This window comes from Adiantum capillus-veneris, chromosome 28 (assembly GCF_014529385.1).
Source record: "Adiantum capillus-veneris isolate H3 chromosome 28, ASM1452938v2, whole genome shotgun sequence".
NCBI classification, from domain to species: Eukaryota; Viridiplantae; Streptophyta; class Polypodiopsida; order Polypodiales; family Pteridaceae; genus Adiantum; species Adiantum capillus-veneris.
This window is the reverse complement of record NC_140958.1, coordinates 79,070,835-79,093,858: the sequence shown is the minus strand read 5'-3', so window position 1 is coordinate 79,093,858 and position 23,024 is coordinate 79,070,835. Positions and strand designations below refer to the sequence as shown.

At 42.3% G+C, this 23,024-nt stretch overlaps 1 protein-coding gene across 3 annotated transcripts in view; it reads right to left on the bottom strand.

Moving 5' to 3' along the window:
- Positions 1–6,206: 6,206 nt before the first annotated feature.
- Positions 6,207–23,024, bottom strand: part of LOC147420741 (protein EI24 homolog) — a 78,131-nt gene continuing 61,313 nt past the window's right edge. Inside the window, exons 4-12 of one of the 3 annotated variants that reach the window (XM_086504156.1) lie at positions 18,771–18,823; positions 18,576–18,704; positions 18,452–18,468; positions 18,183–18,334; positions 17,903–17,988; positions 17,735–17,817; positions 6,970–7,046; positions 6,759–6,868; positions 6,207–6,673 (exon numbers count right to left, since the gene is read on the bottom strand). In XM_086504156.1, coding sequence (XP_086360282.1) covers positions 6,586–6,673; positions 6,759–6,868; positions 6,970–7,046; positions 17,735–17,817; positions 17,903–17,988; positions 18,183–18,334; positions 18,452–18,468; positions 18,576–18,625 — 663 coding nt within the window. In that variant the 5' untranslated portion in view covers positions 18,626–18,704; positions 18,771–18,823 and the 3' untranslated portion in view covers positions 6,207–6,585. Of the gene's footprint in view, positions 6,674–6,758; positions 6,869–6,969; positions 7,047–17,734; positions 17,818–17,902; positions 17,989–18,182; positions 18,335–18,404; positions 18,469–18,575; positions 18,705–18,770; positions 18,824–19,490; positions 19,593–23,024 lie in introns of those variants that run through there. The other 2 variants (XM_086504155.1, XM_086504157.1) reach the window with 2 other exon arrangements.

Below are 23,024 nucleotides of genomic sequence, written 5' to 3'. Positions count from 1 at the left end.
GCTTTCACTTTGGTAAAGCTTCGACACAAGATAGTATTTTTGGCTAGGTGTTGTTATAGAACGCACATATGTAGTTTTGTTACATGGCATTCCACATGCATTGCTCTTTCTTTGTATGCATGGATTGCTTGTGGGTTGGAATGCTCCATAATATCCAAATTTGGGCGCACATTTATTTTTTGGTTAGATGTATCACTATTTTATTTTATTTTTTTGAAAATATTGGAAATTGTATTGAAAAGGGAGGAAGGAGAAAGTACAAGGCCTCAAAGGCAAGGAAAGAGGTAGTCCCTTTAGGAGATATAACAGAAGACTAGGAGACTATGTTTTTGGGCATTTATTGATGCTTTCCTGAAGAATAGACCTTTTATAGCGAGCACAAAGTCATGGTTCCAAAAATTAAAAAACCTCATTTGCAAACCTTCTTTGATGTTCAGGGGGTGGTTCTAGTGATTTGCATGTCTCAACATCTCATATCCATAAACTTAACATTTAAAGCAATCTACCCACGAAGATACTAATTGAAGAGTGCAAGTAAGCTTTTTCAAAAGGTCACCACCTTTTCTCACCTTTGCCTTTACATTCTCTCCTCGTTTAACCCTTGCTCCCATACTTGAAATGCTTCGACAACTAGTAGAGACAAGTGGAACCCTCAATCACAACATTTCCGCACTAATTTTTTTCTAAAGAAATCAAGGTAAAGAGTTTTGATGCAGAAATCATATAAGGGAAGCCAAGTGACTAGGTTAGTTGATAGTCAAGAGTAGTTGGCTCCGCAACTTATACAAAACTTCACAAAAACCATAGGCTGTGTTTGGGAAAAGTGGCTCAGTTTCAATTCAAGCTGCTTTGAAATTAAAAAAATTATGATTGAGAGGAAGAGGAAAAGGAAAATCCCACCTTGGTGTCGAGAAAAATAGTGTAAAAATAGTAAACATTGGCTCATATTTTTAAATTTTTGTGCAAGGTTGCAAAAAAGAAAAAATACAACAACATTGCAATTAGGGCAAGCTTCCAAAATACTTCAAATCGATTTGAATCTTTCCTCCAAAGAGCAAACTACCCTACAAGTAGCATGAAGTCAAAGTGTTTTTAAAAAACGTGCATCTCTTAAATCTTTAAGTGTACAAACCTTGAAATTTTCCATGTGTAGGTTTTCCAATTTTGATGAAAAAAAAGCAAAATTTGAGGGACAGTCTCGACAATAGGCGCATACAATTTACACACAGAACAAAATGAGAGACTAGGATTTTGAGAATCATAGTAGGAAGGAATTTATCCAACCAAAATCCATGTTAGTAGAGTGCTTTGAGCAATATACTCTTTGAGAGAGCCTACAAGGGGAAGTTGCAAGGAACAAACTATAACATAAACGTACCAAATTTCAAGAACCAAACATCAACTTTTCTCACAATTTTTAAGCCTACTAATTATGACAATTTCAGGCTCAATTGTTTTTAAAATGATTTCAATCAAAGAAAAACAAAACATTCTCCATTTGACATTATCCTCCATGAGGTGGAAAAATTAGCTTTTTCCCAATCGCCGCGTCCAGTTAATCATGAGCCATGCATAGGCATTTTTAATAGTTTACTATAAAAAAGGTAACGTATGTAACCAATGTTTGGGAAAGGTTTGCCTCAGCTTAGCCATGAGCAGGCTGGAAATTCATATTAGCAAATTTGAAACCAAGTAAAAAATACAAGGAAATTCTTGCAAATTTGCAAAATTCTACTAGTACTTCAGTTTAAAGCTTTACAAGAAGGAAGTCCAACCATTAGGGGAAAAGGACTTTCTCAGACACTCATCGAAACATGAGTGTCAGACACTCATCAGACACCTCATGTCAAAAACTTCAAAGCAAGTAAGCTTAACCCAACTCAAGTTCCGAATCGCTTGCTTATTTCAAGATATGAAACACTGACTTAGCTATCAGTTACAATGCTATTGTCTTCAACAAATCTGGTTCAAGATCAGCCAATGCCCATAATCAACCTAGAGAACAAACAATAATGGTACTTAGACCCATCATGATGTCTCGTATGATAATGGGAACGAAACTTCCTTCTCATAAACGCAAACCCCAGAGACTAGTGTTCAAAATCTCTTTACAAGCATTCAGGAAAAGTATGCATCTCAGTGCCACTGGGAAATCTAACAATGCCAAAGAAGCAAGAGGAAAAGGAAATATTCCAGCTGAAGGTTGGACAAAAAAATAGTGTAAATATTCCAAAAAAAAGCTCAATTTTCCAAAATTTACTCTTTGATATCCTTGAGAAAAAGCACAGAAAGGAATTGTGTATGGCTCAACAAGTGATTTTTTCTGAACATTGTGAGTCTCTAAAAGCCTAACAAGGTAAAGAGACACGTTGACACTTATACATGCAACCCAAAAATCAGCCTTGAAACCTCCAAAGATGTCCATAATTGACAATGAGATCAACTTCAATTTAACCCATCACCCATGGCAAAAAACTGACAGCATTTCATTCAAAATACAAAAGAATACACAAAAGCCGCAAGCTTCAAAGGGGAAGGGCATCCTAAGAGATGCATTGGCTTACATCCTGAATGCTGTCAGCATTGCCCCGTGCCTGGTAGCTCAAAGAAACGACTAAAGAAAAAAATCAAGCCTCCGCTTCTAATGCTTTGAAAATGCATGTTCTTGTGACAATACCTGGAAAAGTTGAACCTTATGTTATGGAAGGCCTACAATATATCACAAGAAGATTTAGAAATTTTCTCATGTAGGAAAATGGAGTCTTTCATATAATGCATAATATCATGAGCTTCTGCTCGAGAGGCACCGCATACCTAGCTAGGTACGATTAGGGGTAGGGGACCGCCGCCCCCCCCACCGGGCCGGCGGTCCCTTGTCCCCAATCGTACCTAGCTAGGTATGCGGTGCCTCCCTCGCAAAAGTTCATGATGTTGAGGTAAGTCACAATGTGAGAATTATTGTGAGAATCTGTCCAGTTCTTGTGATGATGTTGAGGTGAGTCACAATGTGAGAATTATTGTGAGAATCTGTCCAAAACTTATTGGGTACAAAGCATAAAGTTAATGTAAGCATGAAGAATGCAAAGAATCAAGGACTCCATAACTGATTTGCTAATAACAAATTAGCAATCACACTCAAAAAACATCCATGAGGTGAAGAATAAGTCATGTTATTAACACTATGAATGCATCCCTAATTTACATCCATAAACCATAACAAGTGATATCAGAGCCCTATAAGATTTTGTATTTCCTTATCAAGAGCATCTCTATGCCATAATTGCTATTATCTTCATTTAGGATATTATTAGGTCTAATAAAACACTAATCAACTAGAGATCAAGTGATTTGGTCGGCAACAAGGTTTGCAATATCAAATCCAATTGCACACAAAGGATGGTCTCATACGCAAAAGCTATTGTGATTCTATTATCATGCCAATGGTGCTACTTTTGAATTTAAGAAGAGACTCTTTGATGTGCAAAGAATCCCCATCTACCCCAAGATGGGATGGGCAAGGTGGCTTTTTGGTGTGTATACCACCTTAGAATCTTCTTGTTGATAGTAGTATGCTGATTGAAGCAACTTGGTACATCTACCAAGCATAGAAACAACAAAGGTCAATTCTTGCAAACTTGCCACTTCCTCTTTATTTGCTTGATGAGTGATTAGGACTTGACTTTTGCTTTTTTTATCATTTCTACCTGTAGTTGAGCTTGCACAAGGCTTCTTCAGGGCATGTTCTAGGACCAAAGGGAGAATTGTGGTCAAGCAACAACAAAGGCATTCATACAAGGTTAAAGGCATGGAGGTGATGTCCATAACCAAAACTTCATTTTGTTGATTTTTATTCTTTTGTTGTTACCCTTTTTTGCATGTGAGTGTTATAGTCTTTCTTTCTTCTATTGCTCTTACAACTTGCAAATCCCAAGAATAAATGCAAAGAAAGCCTTCTTCAAGGACATGCCAAAGGGGATTGTACATCTATTCCCAAGCAACTTGTATCCATTGTCAACCATTAGTAACCATACACATATGAACCTTAAATCTAACAATTATAATAACTTTATTAATCAAAGTAGACAAACCATTGTGGAAACTTCTTATTAAAATATGAAATAAAAGGTATTAATGACTTTAGGTAGAGTCGATATAAAGACCAGAAATACAATGTTGTCACCAAATTGAATACTTGAGTATTGATATGAAGTATACCTCCTCTATAAGGGAGTCATACCATTGTGGAAATTTCTTATTAAAATATGAAATCAAAGATTTTTATAATTGTTGTGTATAGGTAGAGCCGATATAAAGACCAACTATACAATGTTGTCACCAAATTGAATACTTGAGTATCGATACGAAGTATACCTCCTCATAAGATAGTCATACCATACCTAAGCCAATAAACGAAAGCCTACTACGATCTAAAGCCTAACAAAGCCCATTATATTCCATAACTAACCTAAGGCTATGTATAAATATACCTCATCCAAAAGGTTATCAAAAGCATAGACATGAAACAAAGCTTATATAAACCTTAAATATCAAGCACGTGAGTATGACTAGCAAGCCGAGCCCAACGTAGTCAAACAATCACCACATCCTGATTTCATTGGGGTTTGATCATCCCTGGGACATGAATGCAATTTGAAATCCTCGCCTCTTATTAAAGATCACACAAAAATACTTTTTGACATGGACTTTTAAGACCATAAAACTAAAGCATGTTGAGATTAGAAAATTGCATCAAATATTTAATGATGCCTGCATATTGTCAAATTTGTACATCTATAAACACTTTAAACCAAGACAACCCCATCTTTAACATGGGTAAGACAAACAAACATCCATTTATCATTTACATGAGAAGCAATTGGCAAGCATAAACTCAAAAACTCAAAAGGGATCATGGACATTATCTTTGCTCCTAGTGATTACCCTTACAAGCAACATTTTCTAGAAAGCCATTGACAAAGCAAGCAAGTACAACGACCAATAGGCACATGCATGATGTAAGGAACCAAGAAATTTGGGCACCAAAGAAGGATGCTTAAAGATATACAAAAACACATTTGGATAAACCTAAACCACAACAACCTTAAACAAAATACATCTGAGGAGAAGACCAAGATGGTGTGAAGCAACAGCAACTAGTGGAGCCGATCGAAGTCCAAGCTCCTCCCAACATTAGAAAGAGACGAAGTTCAAAACCACATCAACAGCAACACAAATTGGCATGGAAGCCAAAGTAAAAGCCAATAACCGACTAGAAACCAAGGCTATCCATCAAGGCAAGAGAAAGTCGATCACAAGATTTGCTCTTTAGAAAACAATGGACACAAGAAGCCTCATCATTGTCCCCAAAGAGTTGGTCTAACGGTGAGGCTTTGGCCTCTCAACCTATGGGTTGTGTGTTCAAAGCCCCTGTTGGGTCACACTCTAGAGGGACACCTTGTGCTCACCTGGTGTTCACGATGCCTACGCGTGGCTCTTGCCCAATGGTACTCGGCCCTTGCCCGACCATGTAACATGGCTAATATTTGGAAGGGATAAGCACCTCCCCCTGTGGGCCCTATGGTGTGTCGAAAAAAAGAAGCCTCATCATTAAACCCTTGAGCAATCAACTCAAGACCCTCCTCTTGCACATTGCTTTGAACTACATTGACTTTAGTTGCCAATCAAAGCTATGCATAAATACAGTGTTTCCATAACAACTACTACCTTGACAGCATACTAACATCCAAGAGAGACCAAGGATGTCAGAAGAAGAAGAAGAAGAAGAGAAATTTAACATCGTAACAAACTATCCCAAGAGACCTCAAAGGTCTATCCAACGAGAGTTGAACTCAGAGAAATGAAACCCAGAAGGATCTTGTCCCTATGATATGGGTAGCACATGTTGGCCTCGCACCATACATGCATGAGGCATCTTTCATGCTGTTAAACCTTAAAAGTGTCACAGTCAATAAGAGCATAACGAGAGAGAGAGAGAGAGAGAGAGAGAGAGAGAGAGAGAGGTAGTGGTCGAATGAGTGTGGGCCGAGCTCTGCAATGAGAGAGAGAGAGAGAGAGAGATTAGTTTTGGGCTCAAAAGGAAGATAGTAAGAGACCTTTAGGGAAAGGAGGAAGAGAGGTGAACTGCCTTTGAGATCCGTTGCATAGGCCTCAGCTAGGCAAGCAAAAAAAAACCCAGCACAAGCAAGACAATACTTCTTTATATTTAAAATGTTGATTAAAATTGTTTGGATCTCGATTCACAATGGGATACTATTGAAGAAGTCATCTACAGTTCAGTTTTATTGCACAAGATCCTGTCTATGTAAACAATGCTATACTTGCTTACACCCTGATTGGTCGACAGCAAGTTGAAATTCCCCACTCTTACCCGCAAGTCCTGGCAAATTTTTCAGCTTTGCATTCTCAGCTGAACTTACCACAAATTGAGTGAATCCTCACATCATGGATCACATTTGCTCATGTAGACCATCAAAAGCAAAAGTCACAATTTGCTCCTTTAGCAAATTGGTGGCTTTGTACATGAATGTTGACTGTTAAACTTGACTACATAGCTTTTTACAACCATTATACAGACCTATACAACTCTTGTATATAATGGGTTACTCTCCAAAACCCTTCATACGCCATCTTCGATATCAAAAAGAGCTTGTTCCTGAAAATGAACAATAAACATACCCCATTACTAGCAGAGCAAAGATTGGTATTGAACTGCAGAGACTCTTGAGGAAGAATTCTACATAAGAATGCTGGTTACATAAAATACAGGTATTCTTGGCATTTGTGTTTGTAGACTGCTGTAGGCAGCAACTACTTTTTCTGGATGGGAGCCGAATGCTACAAACACAAACTGCATGTCAAAGAACTACAGTTAGATCACATGCCTGCCCACAACCAAAGACTAAGCCTAGACAAACTCGCATTACGATTCACGTACACTACATAACTCACCAAAGGAAAAAGAAAAGCCAAAACTCCATCCTGGACAAGACCGGTGAGAGGGAGAGTCGCAATGACACAAGGACTCCCTGCAAAGAGAAATCTTAAAATCTCTCGCAAAATGCAAGACCACAAAAAAAGTCCTACCAAAATCAAGACAAAATACCCGCCAAGCAGCGTACCAGACTCTTCTCTCTCTCTCTCTCTCTCTCTCTCTCTCTCTCTCATAACAGGTCTAGGGTTCAACTCCTCATTGGCTAGATCTTTAAGGTCTCTTGGGGAAACTACGATGTTAAAACTCTCTTCTTCTTCTTCTTCTTCTCTCGCTCTCTCTCTCTCTCTCTCCAACATAAATCGATTGCTGTATATCATTTCATTTATGCCAATGTGCCTTTTAGTTGTCTTGCTATGTACCATGGAGTGAGATTTCTGTGCATATTGCACGGAGGAGCACCCACATTAAAATAGTTTTCTTGCTACAAGTGCTCTCATTTTTGGCACATGCCACGGCCAGTGGAACCTCCACTGAAGTTTCACTCTACAGTGCTCACTCAAGCTAGTGGAATAGCTAGCCAGCTGCAAGAGTCATCTAGTAGACTAGCTTGCTAGTCCCAAGTCGACTAGTCCAGCAGACCAGCTAGCCAGTAGGTTGCCCGGTCTAGTCTAGCAGTTCCAGTGGTCCAGCAGGTCGACTGGTCTAGCAGGCCCTAGGAGGCCTAGTAGGTGGACTGGTCAAGCAGGTCAAGTGGTCTGGCAAGTCGATTGGTCTAGCAGTCTAGCAGGTCAAGTGCTCTAGCAGGTCCAGAGGTCGATTACAACAATAAAAGCACTCATGACACACTCTAAAGACCGTTCCAGTCCCCTCCTACCACGGAAACCGGCCACCCTTCTTACCCAGTAGAAGCCCTCCATCCCTGCTTCCACTACCTCCCGAGGCATCCACCTCAGCCATATCACCCTTTATGCAAATTGCCACACACCTCGTATTCTCTCCAAAGCCAACTCTAGAGCACACAAAGCCCGCAAAAATAATAGAGACCTAACCAGCGTTCTAGCCAAAGTCATTATTGTGTTTCCTACCTTCAGAGGTCTCTCTATAGAGGATGCACATGATCATGTTCGGAGGTTGGTTTCTTTGTGTCGGGGTTGTGGCCTCAACTGTGAAGTTGCTTATATATGCTTTAGCCTTGAACTGCTTTGCAGACAAGTGATATAGTCAGTTCACCGACAACCACTTAACAGATTGGGCTGTGCTAAGACGCAGTTCTGTGAGGCTTTTTGACCAGGTGACTTCCAAGAGAAGGTCCTAGATGAGTGAGGGAACCTTGTGCTCCAACTAGATAGAAGCATGGGTGGACAAGGTTCTTCCCAAAGATTCTCAATAGAAGCTAAGAGAGTCTCTCAAACCTGATGCTACACTGAATGATTTTGTTACTGCAACCACTAGAATTGAAGGAGCAAGGAGGCTGTTCAGACACCCTCCTGGAGTCGGGTTGGCTTCGGTTCTTTTGGAGAGTGCATGTGACCATTAGGTTTCTTTACGCATGGAATTGGAGGCACTCAAGTTGCAACGAGCTCGTCAAGAGGAAAGATGTACCTCTGTTTAACAAGATATGTCTTTACAACAAGAAGCATTGGAGCAGCACAAAAAGGAGCTCGAAGAGCTCAAAGCACTGTAAGAGTTTATGGCCCTAGTTTGGTGCAGCTCATGTCGTTTCCCAGGACATTCTCCCTAGGGATTTCCCCCTTATAGCTTATTACCACGTTTGTGAGAAAGGTGGACATGAGGATAATGACTGCTACTACTTCCACGGGCTTCGACATCTTCAGCAACGCTAGCTCCTACTCTTCAACATGGGTTGGCTCCTGCACAAACGTGGTCTCTCCATCTGGTCACCCAAGTCACCTGCCACCATTGCTGTCAACCCCTCCTATGCAATACGGATTTTCCGCGTTTTGCACTACCGGTGCCACATGGGAGGCTGTACAGGTTTCACAAATTATGCTAGCTGCTTTTGGGAGATCCTAGCGCTAGCCTCTGAGAGCAGATGCTTTTGGGAAGAAGTGCTTTTGAACCGATTGCTTTTGGGGTTCTACTCTTGGGCATCCCTTGTAAGTTTACAAGAGCCCTTGGGCCTTTCACTCTGCAGAGCATCTGGACGCAGAGTTTGAGAGCAGAGGACCCTCGGGAGTTGTTCTTTGCTGTGAGCAATAATAAAGAAATACCAAAAAAGGCGCCAATCTTTGGGGACAATGCTTCTAGGCGCGGAACTCTGCCGCCGTGCCATGTCGACTCTCTATCTCTGTCACAAACTGATGACGTGGAGGTGCCCACACATGCTGACGTGGCAGCCAGTATGGATGCCCGAGAATTGCACTGACAGAGTGCTGATGTGGCAGCCCGTAATTTGCATTGCAAATTATGCTGATGACGTGGCAGTCTGTACGCTGGATTTTTATGGCAGCTTTTGGGACAATTGCTTTTGAGTTTAAAGATTTTTGGGGCTCTGCTTTTGGGCATCCCTTATAAATAAGTGGGCTAGGCCTCACTTCTTAGAGCATCTGGACGCAGAGTCTGAGAGTGAGCGCCTGCCTACTCTCTTGTACTTTGAACACACATTAATATAAAAAGAAAAACCGAAAGGGGCGCCGGTCTTTGGGGCCAATACCTATGGGCATGGAACTACGCCGGGCCGTGTCATCTTTGTGTTTTGAGGTGAATCTATGTTGTGTTGCGGTAGAATCTTGACTTGGGGTGTCCAACTTTCTTACAGTGGTATTAGAGCGCGGCCGATTTCTCTTCTACCGGGAAATCCGATCCTTTTCTTGTGGCACTTATGGATTCCAACAAGAAACAATCCACTTCTTCTACATTTGCGAATGCGGGAGGAGATCACGAAGAAGATTCTCATGGTCAAACAAAGGAGTACGGCCTACCTCCGCCTACTCAATTCGAGATTGAAGAGATTGAACATCGATAACTAGTTGACGAGGCAACAAAGCAAATGGTTAAAATTGCGAAGGATCCGAAATTTGCAAAATGTTTGTCTCAGCAATCCATCGAAGAAGTGCACACCCAGTGGCAGAAAGCCACAGAACCATCCATTAAACCGGCAATCAAGAAACCTCCTTCTCCGAGGATGTTTACAGAGCAAGAATTACAAGAGGTGGTTCAGACACAGATCAGCCGGCTTTTGGACGCAAACAACAATTCCAAAAAGCACGAGAAAAAGCAAAAGAAAGGGACTGATTTCCCGGGTTATTTGGGTCGTCAATCTTCTTTTGCATCAGCAAGAAAGCAAAAGAAGCGTATACGATTCGAAGGACTACCCAGTTCTTCTTCTTCTAACAGTTCTTCTAGCTCTTCTGACTCGAGCGAAGAAGACAAAAAAGGCAAAAAGCGAAGCAAAAAGAAAAGCTTCGGAAAGGGCAAGAAAAAGGCAAAGAAGCCTAGATTTCGCCCAGTTTCTAACAATTCTACAGAGGAGTCATCCTCAGACAGTTCGGGCTCCGGCGATCACATGTTTTATGCAAAGAAGAAGCATTTTTACAGAGCCAACCAATATGACTTCCTCGAAGATAAAAGCAAGAACGTAAAAGAATTCAAAGAAGGTGGACAATCGATTAAGTTTGACTCTTTTTCTGGATTCGGAGATGCTCCGAGGGCTTTGGCATTCATTCAGCAATTTGACATAGCTTTCTCTGGAGGGCATTACTTAGAGCACTCCAAGATTAGGAGGGCTCCATCTTTCTTCAAGGGAAATGCTCGAACATGGTGGTCCACTCTTCTTCTGAGGCAAGAAGCTCCAGTTAAATGGTTGAAATTCAAAAGGCTCTTTATTTCTTCTTGGCGGACTCCGGAGTACGAACGAGATATACGAACCGCTTGGAATCATCGTCGGATGACCAAGGGAGATTCTCTGGACGCTTATTGCGAGAGATTCTGGAACTCTTTAAAGCACAGGGATTGTTACATCTTTACCCATTCCCACCTGCCCCTAGGAAAGTATTGCTATGGATTTCATTTTTGATCTCCCGAAGACACAGAGTGGGCACGATTGTATCTGGACTGTTATTGACAGATTTAGCAAGCAAGCTCATTTCATTCCAGTGAAGAAAACAGTCAAGCCGGATCATTTAGCGAGATTGTTCATTGCCCAGATATTCAGCTTACATTGCATGCCTGAGACAATAGTCCCCGGAGAACATTGGCATACGGTTGCAGTTCTCGTCATCTTTCCACTCGCAAACAGATGGGCAATTTGAGATTGCAAATTCAGTCGTACTAAATTTATTGAAGTCTTACATTTCTGATCAGAAGACTCAATGGGAAAAAAATTTGCCTTTGGTGGAATTTGCCTAAATAACACGATCCACTCTTCGACGGGGAAGAGATTATTGAAGGTGCTATGAAGGTTCCACCCTTCCTTAGCACGAAAGATAAGATTTTTGAAGCCGACCAGTACAAGAGAGACTTGGACACTGCTTTTGCCAAGGTCCGGGAGGCTTTAGCGAAATCTCAGGCAAGACACAAGAAGGCAACAGATTGACACCGTCGCGATTTGAAATTAAAGGAAGACGATTGGGTGCTCTTACGTTTTGAGAAGGCACACCTAGGAAAGAAAAAGGGAAAGGAGCAGCTTATTCTAAAGCTTAGCATAAAATACTATGGACCTTTCCTGATAAAAGAAAAGATAAATGATCTCTCCTTTAGACTGAAGCTGCCCAATACTTGGAGAATTCACAATGCCTTTCATGTGAGTCTCTTGAAGTCTATTAAAGGCCATGTACCCGATGATGGGGAGCCAGATGAGAAACCCAAAGTGGAGGAAAGCAAGGAGATCCTCGTTCCAGAACAGATATTGGCACATAAAGATAGAAAGACTAAAGGTAAAGTGATTAGGCGGTTCTTGGTTAAATTCAAGAACTATCCAGCATTGGATGCGAAGTGGATGGAGGAGGACCTAGCAGATACTCCTCAGATTTTGGAACTTCACCTTGAAGCATTCGGCTTAGCATAGTCTACTCCGATAGAACCCCGGTTTCAGCATGGGTGAATCTAGTGCAACGGGCTTGCACAAGAGGGGAGTCACTACGCTCCTTTGTCAACAAATTACCCCAATTTTTTATATAGATTCACTGATGTCCCTTTGGGTTTAAGGGATACTGCTGGGCTGACAGTATTCTGCTGTATGACTTTATGAATTGGAATTCCCAAAAATGAAAATGATACTCGTTGATTGTACTTGACTTGTTTGAGTGCAGGACCTGAAAGACGAAATGACTGCAGCATTTCGATCTCATAAATCTCTATAGACATAATTGCAATATGGATTAGTTAATCGGGCATCTATGAGGTCCAGACTGGATCTAGATGAGATTACTAAATACGTTGACGATTAATCATGGTCTGAGAGTTGAAATGAATTTGAATGTGATTTGTCATGTGAGGTCAAGTGATGTGATTGTCGATTGGTACATGTGCTATGTGTTGTGCCTAGAGCGTCAGTACTAACAGTCAGTGTCTACTAAGATAGTTAATGGCCTCTATCTGTTTTTGGAGGTATAATCGAGGACAATTACAATTCTTTCAAGAGGGGGGTTATGTCACAAACTGATGATGTGGCAGTGCCCACACATGCTGACGTGGCAGCCAGTACGGACGCCAGGGGATTGTGCTCACAGAGTACTGACGTGGAAGCCCGGAATTTGCGTCGCAAATTACGTTGATGGTGCGGCAGTCTGTACGCTGTACGGAATCCCGGAAATTATGCTGGCTGATTTTTATGGCAGCCTTTGGGACAATTGATTTTGAGTTTAAAGTTTGGGTATCCTTGTACTTATAAAAAAGTGGGCTAGACCTCACTTCTCAAAGCATCTGCACGTAGATTCTGAGAGTGAGCGACTGCCTACTCTCTTGTACTTTGAACACAGATTAATATAAAAAGAAATACCGAAAGGGGCGCCAGTCTTTGGGGCCAATACCTCTGGGCACGGAACTACGCCGGGCCGTGTCATCTTTGTGAACTGTTTGAAGTGAATCTCTGTTGTGTCGCGGTAGAATCTTGATTTGGGGTGTCCAAGTTCGTTACACTCTCTAGTAAAGTTTAGTGATTTTGAAGTTTCTGTTTGTGTGTTGCTATTGATTTCTCGCTTGGCGTATCCAAGCCTGTGATAGTGGTATCACAGCTCAGAAAGATTCTTCTTCTACGGAGGATCCTATCCCTTCTGCAGTGCACACAGGCTCTCGAGGAGAATCTCACACAGCTCTCAAGATTTTGTTTGTCTTCGTGTCACTCCCACCCTTAGTCCATCATGCATCGGGCGCACTCCCTTCTTCATCGCTCTGTCTTAAGAGGCATAATCCATAAAGAACCCATGAGTACTCACACATGGGTTCTCACAAAGAATCTGACAGAGTAACACCTCTCAATGGGAAGGCGAAGAAAAATTGAAACCCAATGCAAAAACTAAAGAAAAGAACAAAGAATTGGGCAAATTTTCGGCGAGAAAGTTTGCCGGAGCGGAGTACAAACATCAATTGTAGGTTGACACGTGTGTGAAAAGATTAACAAAGTATTCCTAGAACCCGAAATATGTGACATATCTGAAGACTTACCCGATGGATGAGATTCACGCGAGATGGTGAGAGGCCATTGATTCTCCTCTCACGTCAGGAAGAAAGCTGAAAGGATAGACAAGTGCAGAACAGCAGAAACTGTACTTCCAGAAAGAGCTGGGCAAAGCTCTTGACAAGAAGATGAGCTTGATAATGAAAGGCTTGAAGCACTCTCGGAAGAAGAGGAAATTGGCAGATTTCCCCGGTTATTTGGACCGGATGTCAAGTTTCGAGGTGACAAGCAAATCCAAGAAGTGTGCTCGTTTCGAGGATGACTCAGATTTCTCTTCATCTTCAAAGAGTTCGACAGTTCGTTGTCCTCTAGTTCTAATGAGGTTGAGAAAAGGTGGAAGAATCGGAGAAAAAGCAAGGAAAGATGAAAAAGTATAGAAGGCATGGGAGGCCATCTAGCAGTTTAGAGGAGGAGAGCTCGTCCTTTTCTGACAGCGACCAGATGAGCAAGAAGACCAAGGAGTTCAAGGAAGGGAGTCAAGCCGTCACGTTTGAGACGATTTCACGCTACCAAGACACCCATCGAGCCCTTGAGTTTATACAACACTTTGACATCGCCTTCTCTGGAGGCTGGTACACGGAACACTCCAAGGTGCGAAGGGCGGCATCTTACTTGAAAGTACCTGCACACACACAAGCACCTGCGACGTGGGTAAAATTCAAGAAAATTTTCACGAGAACTTAGATATCATACGAATATGAAAGAGATGTCATCACAGCTTGGCATCATTTGAGAATGACTAAGAAAGATACATTGGATGACTAGTACCAGAGGTTTTGGGATACTTATTTGTTAATGTCTTCGTTTCGGAAGATTACTTTGAGGGACAAGATTGAGTGGTTTTGCTCTCGATTGCGAAAAGAGATTCGAGAGTATTGTCTAGAACATAAGTCTGACTCTATTCAAAGACTTATGGGACATGCTAAATGCATGCCGGCTCATTGACTAATCCTACAGACAGGATAGTATCCACCTCAACAGGACAAGAGTCTTCAAGTGAAGTGAATGAATCAGGGGAACCATATGACAACTCATCACCGGATTTCGGAGCAGTAAGGGAATCGGATGGTAGCACATCTGAGGGTTCCGATGCAAGTTCATCAAAGGATTCCGGAGAAGAGCAGGATCAGATGATAGTGCGTCTCACGATTCTGACGATTGAGACTGACGTGCAGAGGACAGTGGAGGCTAGTGAGGCTACTCACATGTCCCAGGGCACAAGGAAATAAAGGAAAGCGAATCAGCTGGTAGATCAGAGAATTCCACAGATCCAGATTGAGGTGCCACTGACAGGGAGGCTAGTAGGGCTACCAATATGTCCCAGGGCACAAGAAAAGAACAGAAAGGTAAGCTAGGTCCACCGGATAATTTGGTCAAAGGTACTTTTGGCCTTGGATGCAAAGTGGATGGAGGAAGAGAACCACGCAAATTCTCTTCAGAGAGAGCTGTACCTTAAAGCTTTTGGGCCATTAGCAGTGTCTATGCCAAAAGTTATCGATGAATCAACAAGTTGAATTTGGTGCGGTGAGGCACTCCACTCCTTTGACACAGATTGCTTAGATTGAGTAAAGTCACTAATTTCTATTTGAGATTTTAGGGTATTGACGGGCTGACAGTATTTTGCAGAATGACTTTATGAACTATGTGCACTGAATTGGAAATTTCCTTGATTGAACTGAAAACATGTGCTCTTTCATGTGTGTATTGTTAGAGACATGTAGAGAAAGCTAAAATGTCTGCAGCATTTTGTATAATAAATGATTTGAACGCATCTAGACATCTATTAGAGATCCGTGAGATCTGGATGTGATGGCTAAGTGAATGAGAATTGAATGAGATCTAGTGCATCAAGATGTCTATCTGGATGAGATGACTGGATACTGGTGTGAGTGCATCAAGAGTTCCAGAAGGATAAGATGGTTGTACAATGATCTAGGTGCATCAAAAGTTCTAGACGGAATGAGATGGCTAGATTGAATCATTGAAACACGGGGTTCAATGTAAACTAAGTGTCTGATTTGGTGAACTGCATGCTATGTGGATGTATTCTCTTGTGAGGATGGTCATGGGCATGGTTTTCTTGGTTGAAACGTGAAATAAAAGGATATGAATGTAATAGTAACAAGATTTAGTAGATCAAGACATCCGTGAAAAGATCAACGCGGTATCTACGACCTTCGATAGAAATGTGATTGATCAGTGACTAATGTCTTTGTAGAAGTGCTGGATTGGTAGAGTTTGGTACATGAGTATATAGAGTCCGTGTCTACTGAAGAAAGTGTGATTGATCAGTGACTAATGTCTTTGTAGAAGTGCTGGATTGGTAGAGTTTGGTACATGAGTATATAGAGTCCGTGTCTACTGAAGAAAGTGTGATTGATCAGTGACTAATGTCTTTGTAGAAGTGCTGGATTGGTAGAGTTTGGTACATGAGTATATAGAGTCAGTGTCTACTGAAGAAAGTTTCTGTCCTTTGCAAGTGTAATCAAGGGTGATCACAATTCTTTCAAGGGGACGGAATGCCACAAAGTGATGACGTGGTATGCCCAACTGGAAGAGAAATGGCCGAGTGGACAAGAGAAACTGAAGAACTGGACCTAGAAGAACTTCTGAGCACCGGCCGAGGGGCCTAACCCTAAAAATCCCAAAGCTTATACTCTAAGGAGGATTTTTGTAAAATGCGCCTACATGCTCTCTCTCTCTCTCTCTCTCTCTCTCTCTCTCTCTCTCTCTCTCTATATATATATATATATATATATATAGATAGATAGTAAAGTTCAGTAATTTTAAGTTTTTGTTCGTGTGTTGCTATTGCTTTCTTGCTTGGAGTGTCCAAGCCTGTAACAACAGCTTTCCAGCTGGTCCTGAGCTCCACGATAGATTCCCATACCTCTTGCCCGGCGTTGTGAATGTGCAAAAGTCAGCAACATGCATGATAAAGTTGTCAAAAGTGCGCTCTTTGCTGGGATCCTTGGTCACTTTCCTTTATAGGCCGTTTTAAACTGGGCTAAACGTGGAGTTCACGTCTAGCATGAATGTGAAACTCTTTTCATTCCAATCATTGACTACAATACCGAAGGATTAAAGATGGAGTCAAGGGCTTCCGAAACAAGACCAAAGTGGGCATGAAAGCTATTGAAGTAGGACTATTTGCAGATACATTTTTTTGGCAAAGGAGCTAGCTCAACAAGCTGCAACACTTGTGGATCGGCTTCGGGCCTCTCTTTATGTGCAGGATGGTCACATTGTGAATAGTGAGCAGGAAAATGAGACTGTGTTATTAAACCACCACTCTGGAGTGTTGGTGGTGCTCTCCAACAATTGATTTGGAATCCCATTTCTGCAAGTCCCCTCTGTCACAACAACAGAAGCAGCATTTGCATGCTGAGGAGTTTCATGATGCTCACTCAAGTAGATATAGCCCAAGACATCTCTAATCCTCATAACTCATGACCCTAGAGAAAGGACCGAAACCCTCTCTGAATAAGCAGTGGAAACGGCCCCGAATCTCATAGTACACTGTGCAATGACATATGTAATGTAGCTCTATCTCTGGCTCTAGCTGGCATAAGCAGCATATCCTGTTGTCTGCTGATATCCCTCTGAAGACTCCAACTGCCAAGGGCCTGCTTTGCACAAGCACACATGCATCCATGCTTCCGTACTCCGGAGGCAAGACCTACGATTAGCAACCTCTACCGCAGAGAGAGAGAGAGAGAGAGAGAGAGAGAGAGAGCCGCAGGGTGTCGGCGCCTTCATCTTCTAGGCTGCTAGGACAGAAATTTAAAAGGGCGTTGCATGCAAAGCGAGCAAAAGCGGTGCGTTTGTTTACACGCCGACAGAAAAGAGAGAGATATGATAATATCTGTGAACAGTTACTTTAAAATTTGCTCACCTGCATCTCTCAAGCTTCCTTTGAAAAGTACATTTTCTGAAATGTGTATCACATACTCAACAAAATTCTTTTGAAGGATCTCAAGACAAATACAATGGTGGTTAGTGTCTGCTTCACAATCAACAGGGGCCTTATGGAAAATGTTGAAAAAGCAACTAGTGAAGTAATGCAATGATGCTTTTGGCTCATTGCTTGGACATGTATACTTTTGCACAAACCCAAAAATACAATTATTTCAATTTTGACTTACCAAATCCTGCAAAAAATGCCCAATTTGTCTCAAAGAACATCAGGCGTTCTTCGAGACTCCATTTTGCATAGCCCCATGCATAACTGTTTCCACATCACAAATAGTGCCCCGCTTAGTGACATAAGTCCACCAAAAATCAACCATTCAATAGAGAATAAAATGACTCACTCAAAGAAGTAATATGCATATAGCCACGAACGAAGAGGGAACATTAAAAACTTCCCGATATATGGGACTGCAGTTGCAGCACGTACCTGCATCATGATACGCTGAGGAAGTCAAAACTATCTTAAAGCATTTTGCAACCATTTAGAAAAATTGTTTCTCGCAACCTTCTTCAATCCAAATTTCAATGCAGAAGTATCCTGGGCATTGCTTAAAGTGGCCCTTATTATGGAGCAAGCTACAAAATGGCCGTGCAGTAGCTCCAGGAACTTGCGGAAATTACCAACACAGGCTGCTGATAGGAAGTCCAAGCAACCACAACACTCTTAACTAAGAAGAGGATTCTTTTGGCAGCCAAGCAGTACTGCAATACAGTTCTTAAAAAATGGTATATTCCCCTTGGAAAGTTCACAGTCCTCAGGACAGCAGCGCTAGCTGTGTTTGGATGCATGGAGGAGGTTTTGCAGCAATATAAAACAGTCAATGATTGAACTGGAATACAAACCTCAAAATAAAAGATGAGCAGCATGAGAACAGAGTAAGTTTGTTCACCAGCACTGAAGAGCATTCTACAGCAACCACCAATAGTAACATGCATTAGAAATTTTACTTTTGTTCAGCCGACCAAATTAATCTTTCACTAGCTCTTTTGCAAGTTGAAGGTGCGCTCCATTACCCATCAATTCCTCTAGCGCTTTGATTTCCTTTGCGTTGGCTTGTTTGCATCTGTTGTGGCTTTGCTTTATTATCATCCTGAGTATTACATTCTAGCACAGTAAAGGCTTGTTGTGCAATCTCATTGTACCTGAAGGGCAAAGGTATAAAACAGCAGAAATTGACCTTAGTAGGGATTACAGTGAAAAAAATATACCATAGGCAGCTCGCTACATAGCTTAGTCCATATAAAGGTAAAACCAAAAGGACCTACATAAAAATGAAATGGTTAGCATTGGTCATGAACCTGACAGATATAGAAGTACTGTGATGAATGTTGGAATACATAAAACAAACCTTTTAACCAATGAGTCATTTAGTAAATTTAATGACAGCAAAATTTCTTCTAATTGAGCTCCCAGTGTTGGTTAGAACATGCCTATGGCCCTATTTCATCTTCTATCTGAAATGCAACCTTAGGGCTCACTGTGCTCTGCCTCTAGAGCTGCATATTTGCCTCAATGTTTACGGTGCTTGAACAGTGTCTGAGTGGGGTTGCATATTTCATGTGTGAGGATGAATAGCTTGCGTGGGACAAGAGCACAGCTCCAGGATTTCAAGCTTTAACCCGTGAATCTTCATTTAGAACACCCCTTTTACACTATTTCATGCAATACAAATAGCGGGAAACACTCTAGACCTCTTTCTACATGGACAAAAATTGGATAGTCAAAGAAATACCTACTTGCTCGCAATAAAGTATGTACAAGTCATGAAATTCATGCTATTTTTCCGGAATGAAAAGAAGTCAATGACACAGATAGAGAGCAAAAGAGGAGAGACAAAGAGAGGATGAAGAGAAGCCTAAACAAGGGGCAGCACTATACAAAACCTAAAACAAAACAATTTTCACAAAGTGATGACATGCTACGCCTACCTGATTGGAGCAAAGAACAGCCAAATAGGAATCAGGCAATGCCCAGTCTCCAAAGCTGTATGGCAGAGCTCGAGAAACGCACAGCATTTTCCGCATGGATGACCTTATGGATCGACTCTCAGGTGCTCGTTATTTCACTAAGATCGATCTACGACCCGGGTACCATTAGATATGGATACATCCGCGTAATGTCCCGAAAACCATGTTTCATACAAGGTATGGACATTATCAATTTTTGGTTTTATCTTTTCGGTTGAACAACGGTCCTGCCACTTTCCAACAGATGATGAATGATCTTTTTCGTCCATATTTGGGTTAGTGGGTTGTTGTGTTTCTTGACGATATCTTGATTTACAGCAAAACACTCGAGGAGCATCTGCAACAGCTTCGTCTCGTCTTGCGTGTTTTGAGGCGGGAAAAGCTGTATGCGAAGTTAACTAAGTGTGAATTTTTTCGCACGGAATTGCTGTATCTGAGTCATGTCATCTTGGCCAATGGCATTAGCATTGACCTCGAGAAGATACATGCTGTGTTAGATTGGCCCATTCTTCGCACGATTAGGCAAGTGAAATCCTTCTTGGATTTTATTGGCTTCTTTCGGAAGTCTATCAAGGACTACGCTTGTATTACCGAACCCTTAACTCGTCTCCTAAAGCGCCTCCAAAGCAAAAACTGTAGTGTTAGTCCGTCGATTCGATGGAATGATGAGCTCGACCAATGTTTCCAAACATTGAAGCGGCTTGTTACTACTGCACCCATATTGTAGATAGTGAATCCGAACAAACCCTTTGTGGTGGAAATGGATGCCAGCGATTATGCAATTGGCGGTCCTGTATCACAATAGACGGCCTGTAGCTTTTTAGAGTCGTAAGCTCACAGATGTGCAGACACGTTATTCCACACAGGAGAAGGAATTGTTGACTGTTATTCATGCCTTGAAGGAATGACATCGTTACCTCTTTGGTGCCCTCTTCGTAGTATTGACGGACCACCACTCTTTGAAATATCTTTTGTGATCAACCCAAACTACGTGGTTGAAAGGTGGGCCGAACTCATGTAGGAGCTTCGAGATACGCTACCGTAAGGGTGCTACCAATATGGGAGCCGATGCACTTAGTAGAATTTTGGAGATCAATACTCTTTCATTTGCTGCAATTTCGACTGACTTTTATCTCTCAAAGGGCGTTGCCAAAACGATCGTCACTTTGGTGCAATCTGGCAACGAGGCCAAGAGGGAATACATAGCCCGGAAAGCTATAGTGGTCCGAACGCCCCTGAGCTGGCTACATAGAGAAAGGTAGCGGAGAAGTATTCCATTTGTAATGGATTACTTTTCAAGCAAGGCAAAGTGTGTGCCCCTGTTGATGAGGATATCCGCAAGCAGATTTTGTTCGAGTGTCATGATGCACCAAGCGCACGGCACCTTGGCATACACCGTACTTTGGCCTTAGTTGGCTGGTATCTCTATTGGCCGCACATGAAAGCTTTTGTCGAAAAGTATGTGCAGGAATGCACGCAATGTTAGCTCAACAAAGCTGAACGACGGAAACGAGCTAGGTAATTACATCCCTTGCAAATTCCCGATAGCAAATAAACGAGCATTACTATGGATTTTGTAGTTGGATTACCCCGGACCAATCGTGGTCACAATGCCATTTGGTTCGTCAATGATCGACTCACGAAGATGGCACAATTTATCCCTACGCGTTCCACTGTGGAGAGCCATGAGTTAGCTCAACTCTTTGTGGAACTTTTATAGAAATTATATGGTTTGCCCGACAAAATTGTCAGTGATCGTGATCCAAAATTCATAGGAACTTTTGGCAAACGGTCTTCCAAAAATTGGAGGTCTGTGCATGTCGTCCTCAGATCATCCTGAAACTCATGGACAGACCGAACGCGCAAATCAAACAACGGATGACATGCTACGAGCGTATGTCTCTCGACGTCAATCTGATTGGGAACGTTATCTCCCACAGATTGAGTTTGATTATAACAGTACAAAACACTCAGCTACTAGCTATAGCCAGTTTATGCTTATGTACGGTTCCGAGCCGAAACCAACCACCAATCTCCAACGAACTCAAAGGGATCAAGATGCGACCGGTAGCTGATTTCTTACATGATATGCAAAAAATGCTCCAAATTGCAAAAGAGAGGATAAAGATGGTACAAGATCGTGCCACTTTTTACGCTAATCAGCATCGGCAACCTCGCAAACTCCAAGAAGGCATGTGGGTGTACTTTAGGGTACCGAAGGATTCCGAAACGATCCGAATTGGTCCATGCTCGAAGTTATCTTCTCATTATTGTGGTTTGTTTCAGATCATAAAGAAGATAAGTGGGGTTTATTATAAGTTGGATCTACCTAAGGCATTGCCGTACATCCCGTGTTCCACGTGAGCCGTCTGAAGGGACCGCTAGGGCAGGATGACTTAGTAATTTCTCGTGAGCAAATCCCGAACTTAGAAGACACCACCCGTTACGTTCCACTTGAAACCGAATCGGTTCTCGATCAAAGGGTCCACAAGTCTCACAAGTCTTTGTACCCCAAATATTTGATTAAGTGAAAGCATTGTCCTGTATCCCAAGCCACTTGGGAATCAGTTAGACCATTAAGGAATCGCTTTCCCAGTTTTCTAACCGAGGATATTGCTGAGGACAACAATAAAAAATAAGGGCGGGAGTGTTACGTCCCGAGACATTAGGATGGGCGCTTGCAGTATGTCCAGCCAGCGTGAACCTCGCCCATAGGTTATGAAGTCCTATAAATATGACTTGAGTCTCATTTGTGAGACATCTTGTGTGATCACAACACTTGGACTCTAGGCCCTTGGCAACTCTGCCCGTACACCCGCATTGGTGTGGACACCGGCCCTTGTGGCAGAGGCTAGCCTGCTTGCCTACACGCTCCCAGGCTCAGGAGTGAGCCCGCCGTATTGGCTCTATGGCTGGGAGGTCAGCCTGATGTCCGCTCACTATGTGTGTCTATACGTGAGTTTGGCTTGTGTCATGTCATGTGTACAAGATGGATCCCGGCGAGGGACTAACAGACACCCACCTATCTCATGGCATTGGAAGTGTTTTTGACATAGTCACAAGGGTCGCGTCTCGAGGAGTGGGGACAGGGGACAAGGGATGGGGCTCAAATGGTTTTTTAGTGTAAAAAAGAGGGCGGGACGGCAAGTGGGGACGGAAAGCCCAAAAATGGGTGTCCCCTGTGACTATGGTTATTGGTCAGCTACGCATCTCATCTCACCAGTTGGAGAAAGAGGCTGGCCGATACAGAGGTACACCCACCTATCTCATGGCATTGGATGTGTAAATGGTCAGCTACGCACCTCATCTCACCAGTTGGAGAACGAGACTGGTCGATACGGAGGTATATTCCCAAAAGAGAGATTATGCCAGGTTTGCCGGAGAGAGCCAGAGGGGCACTATATCTGCCAATGCACAACAGACTATGAGACCCGCGGGCATTTTCATTGCTTATTCAAGAGAGGGATTTGGCCCCTTATCTCGCATCATAGATTA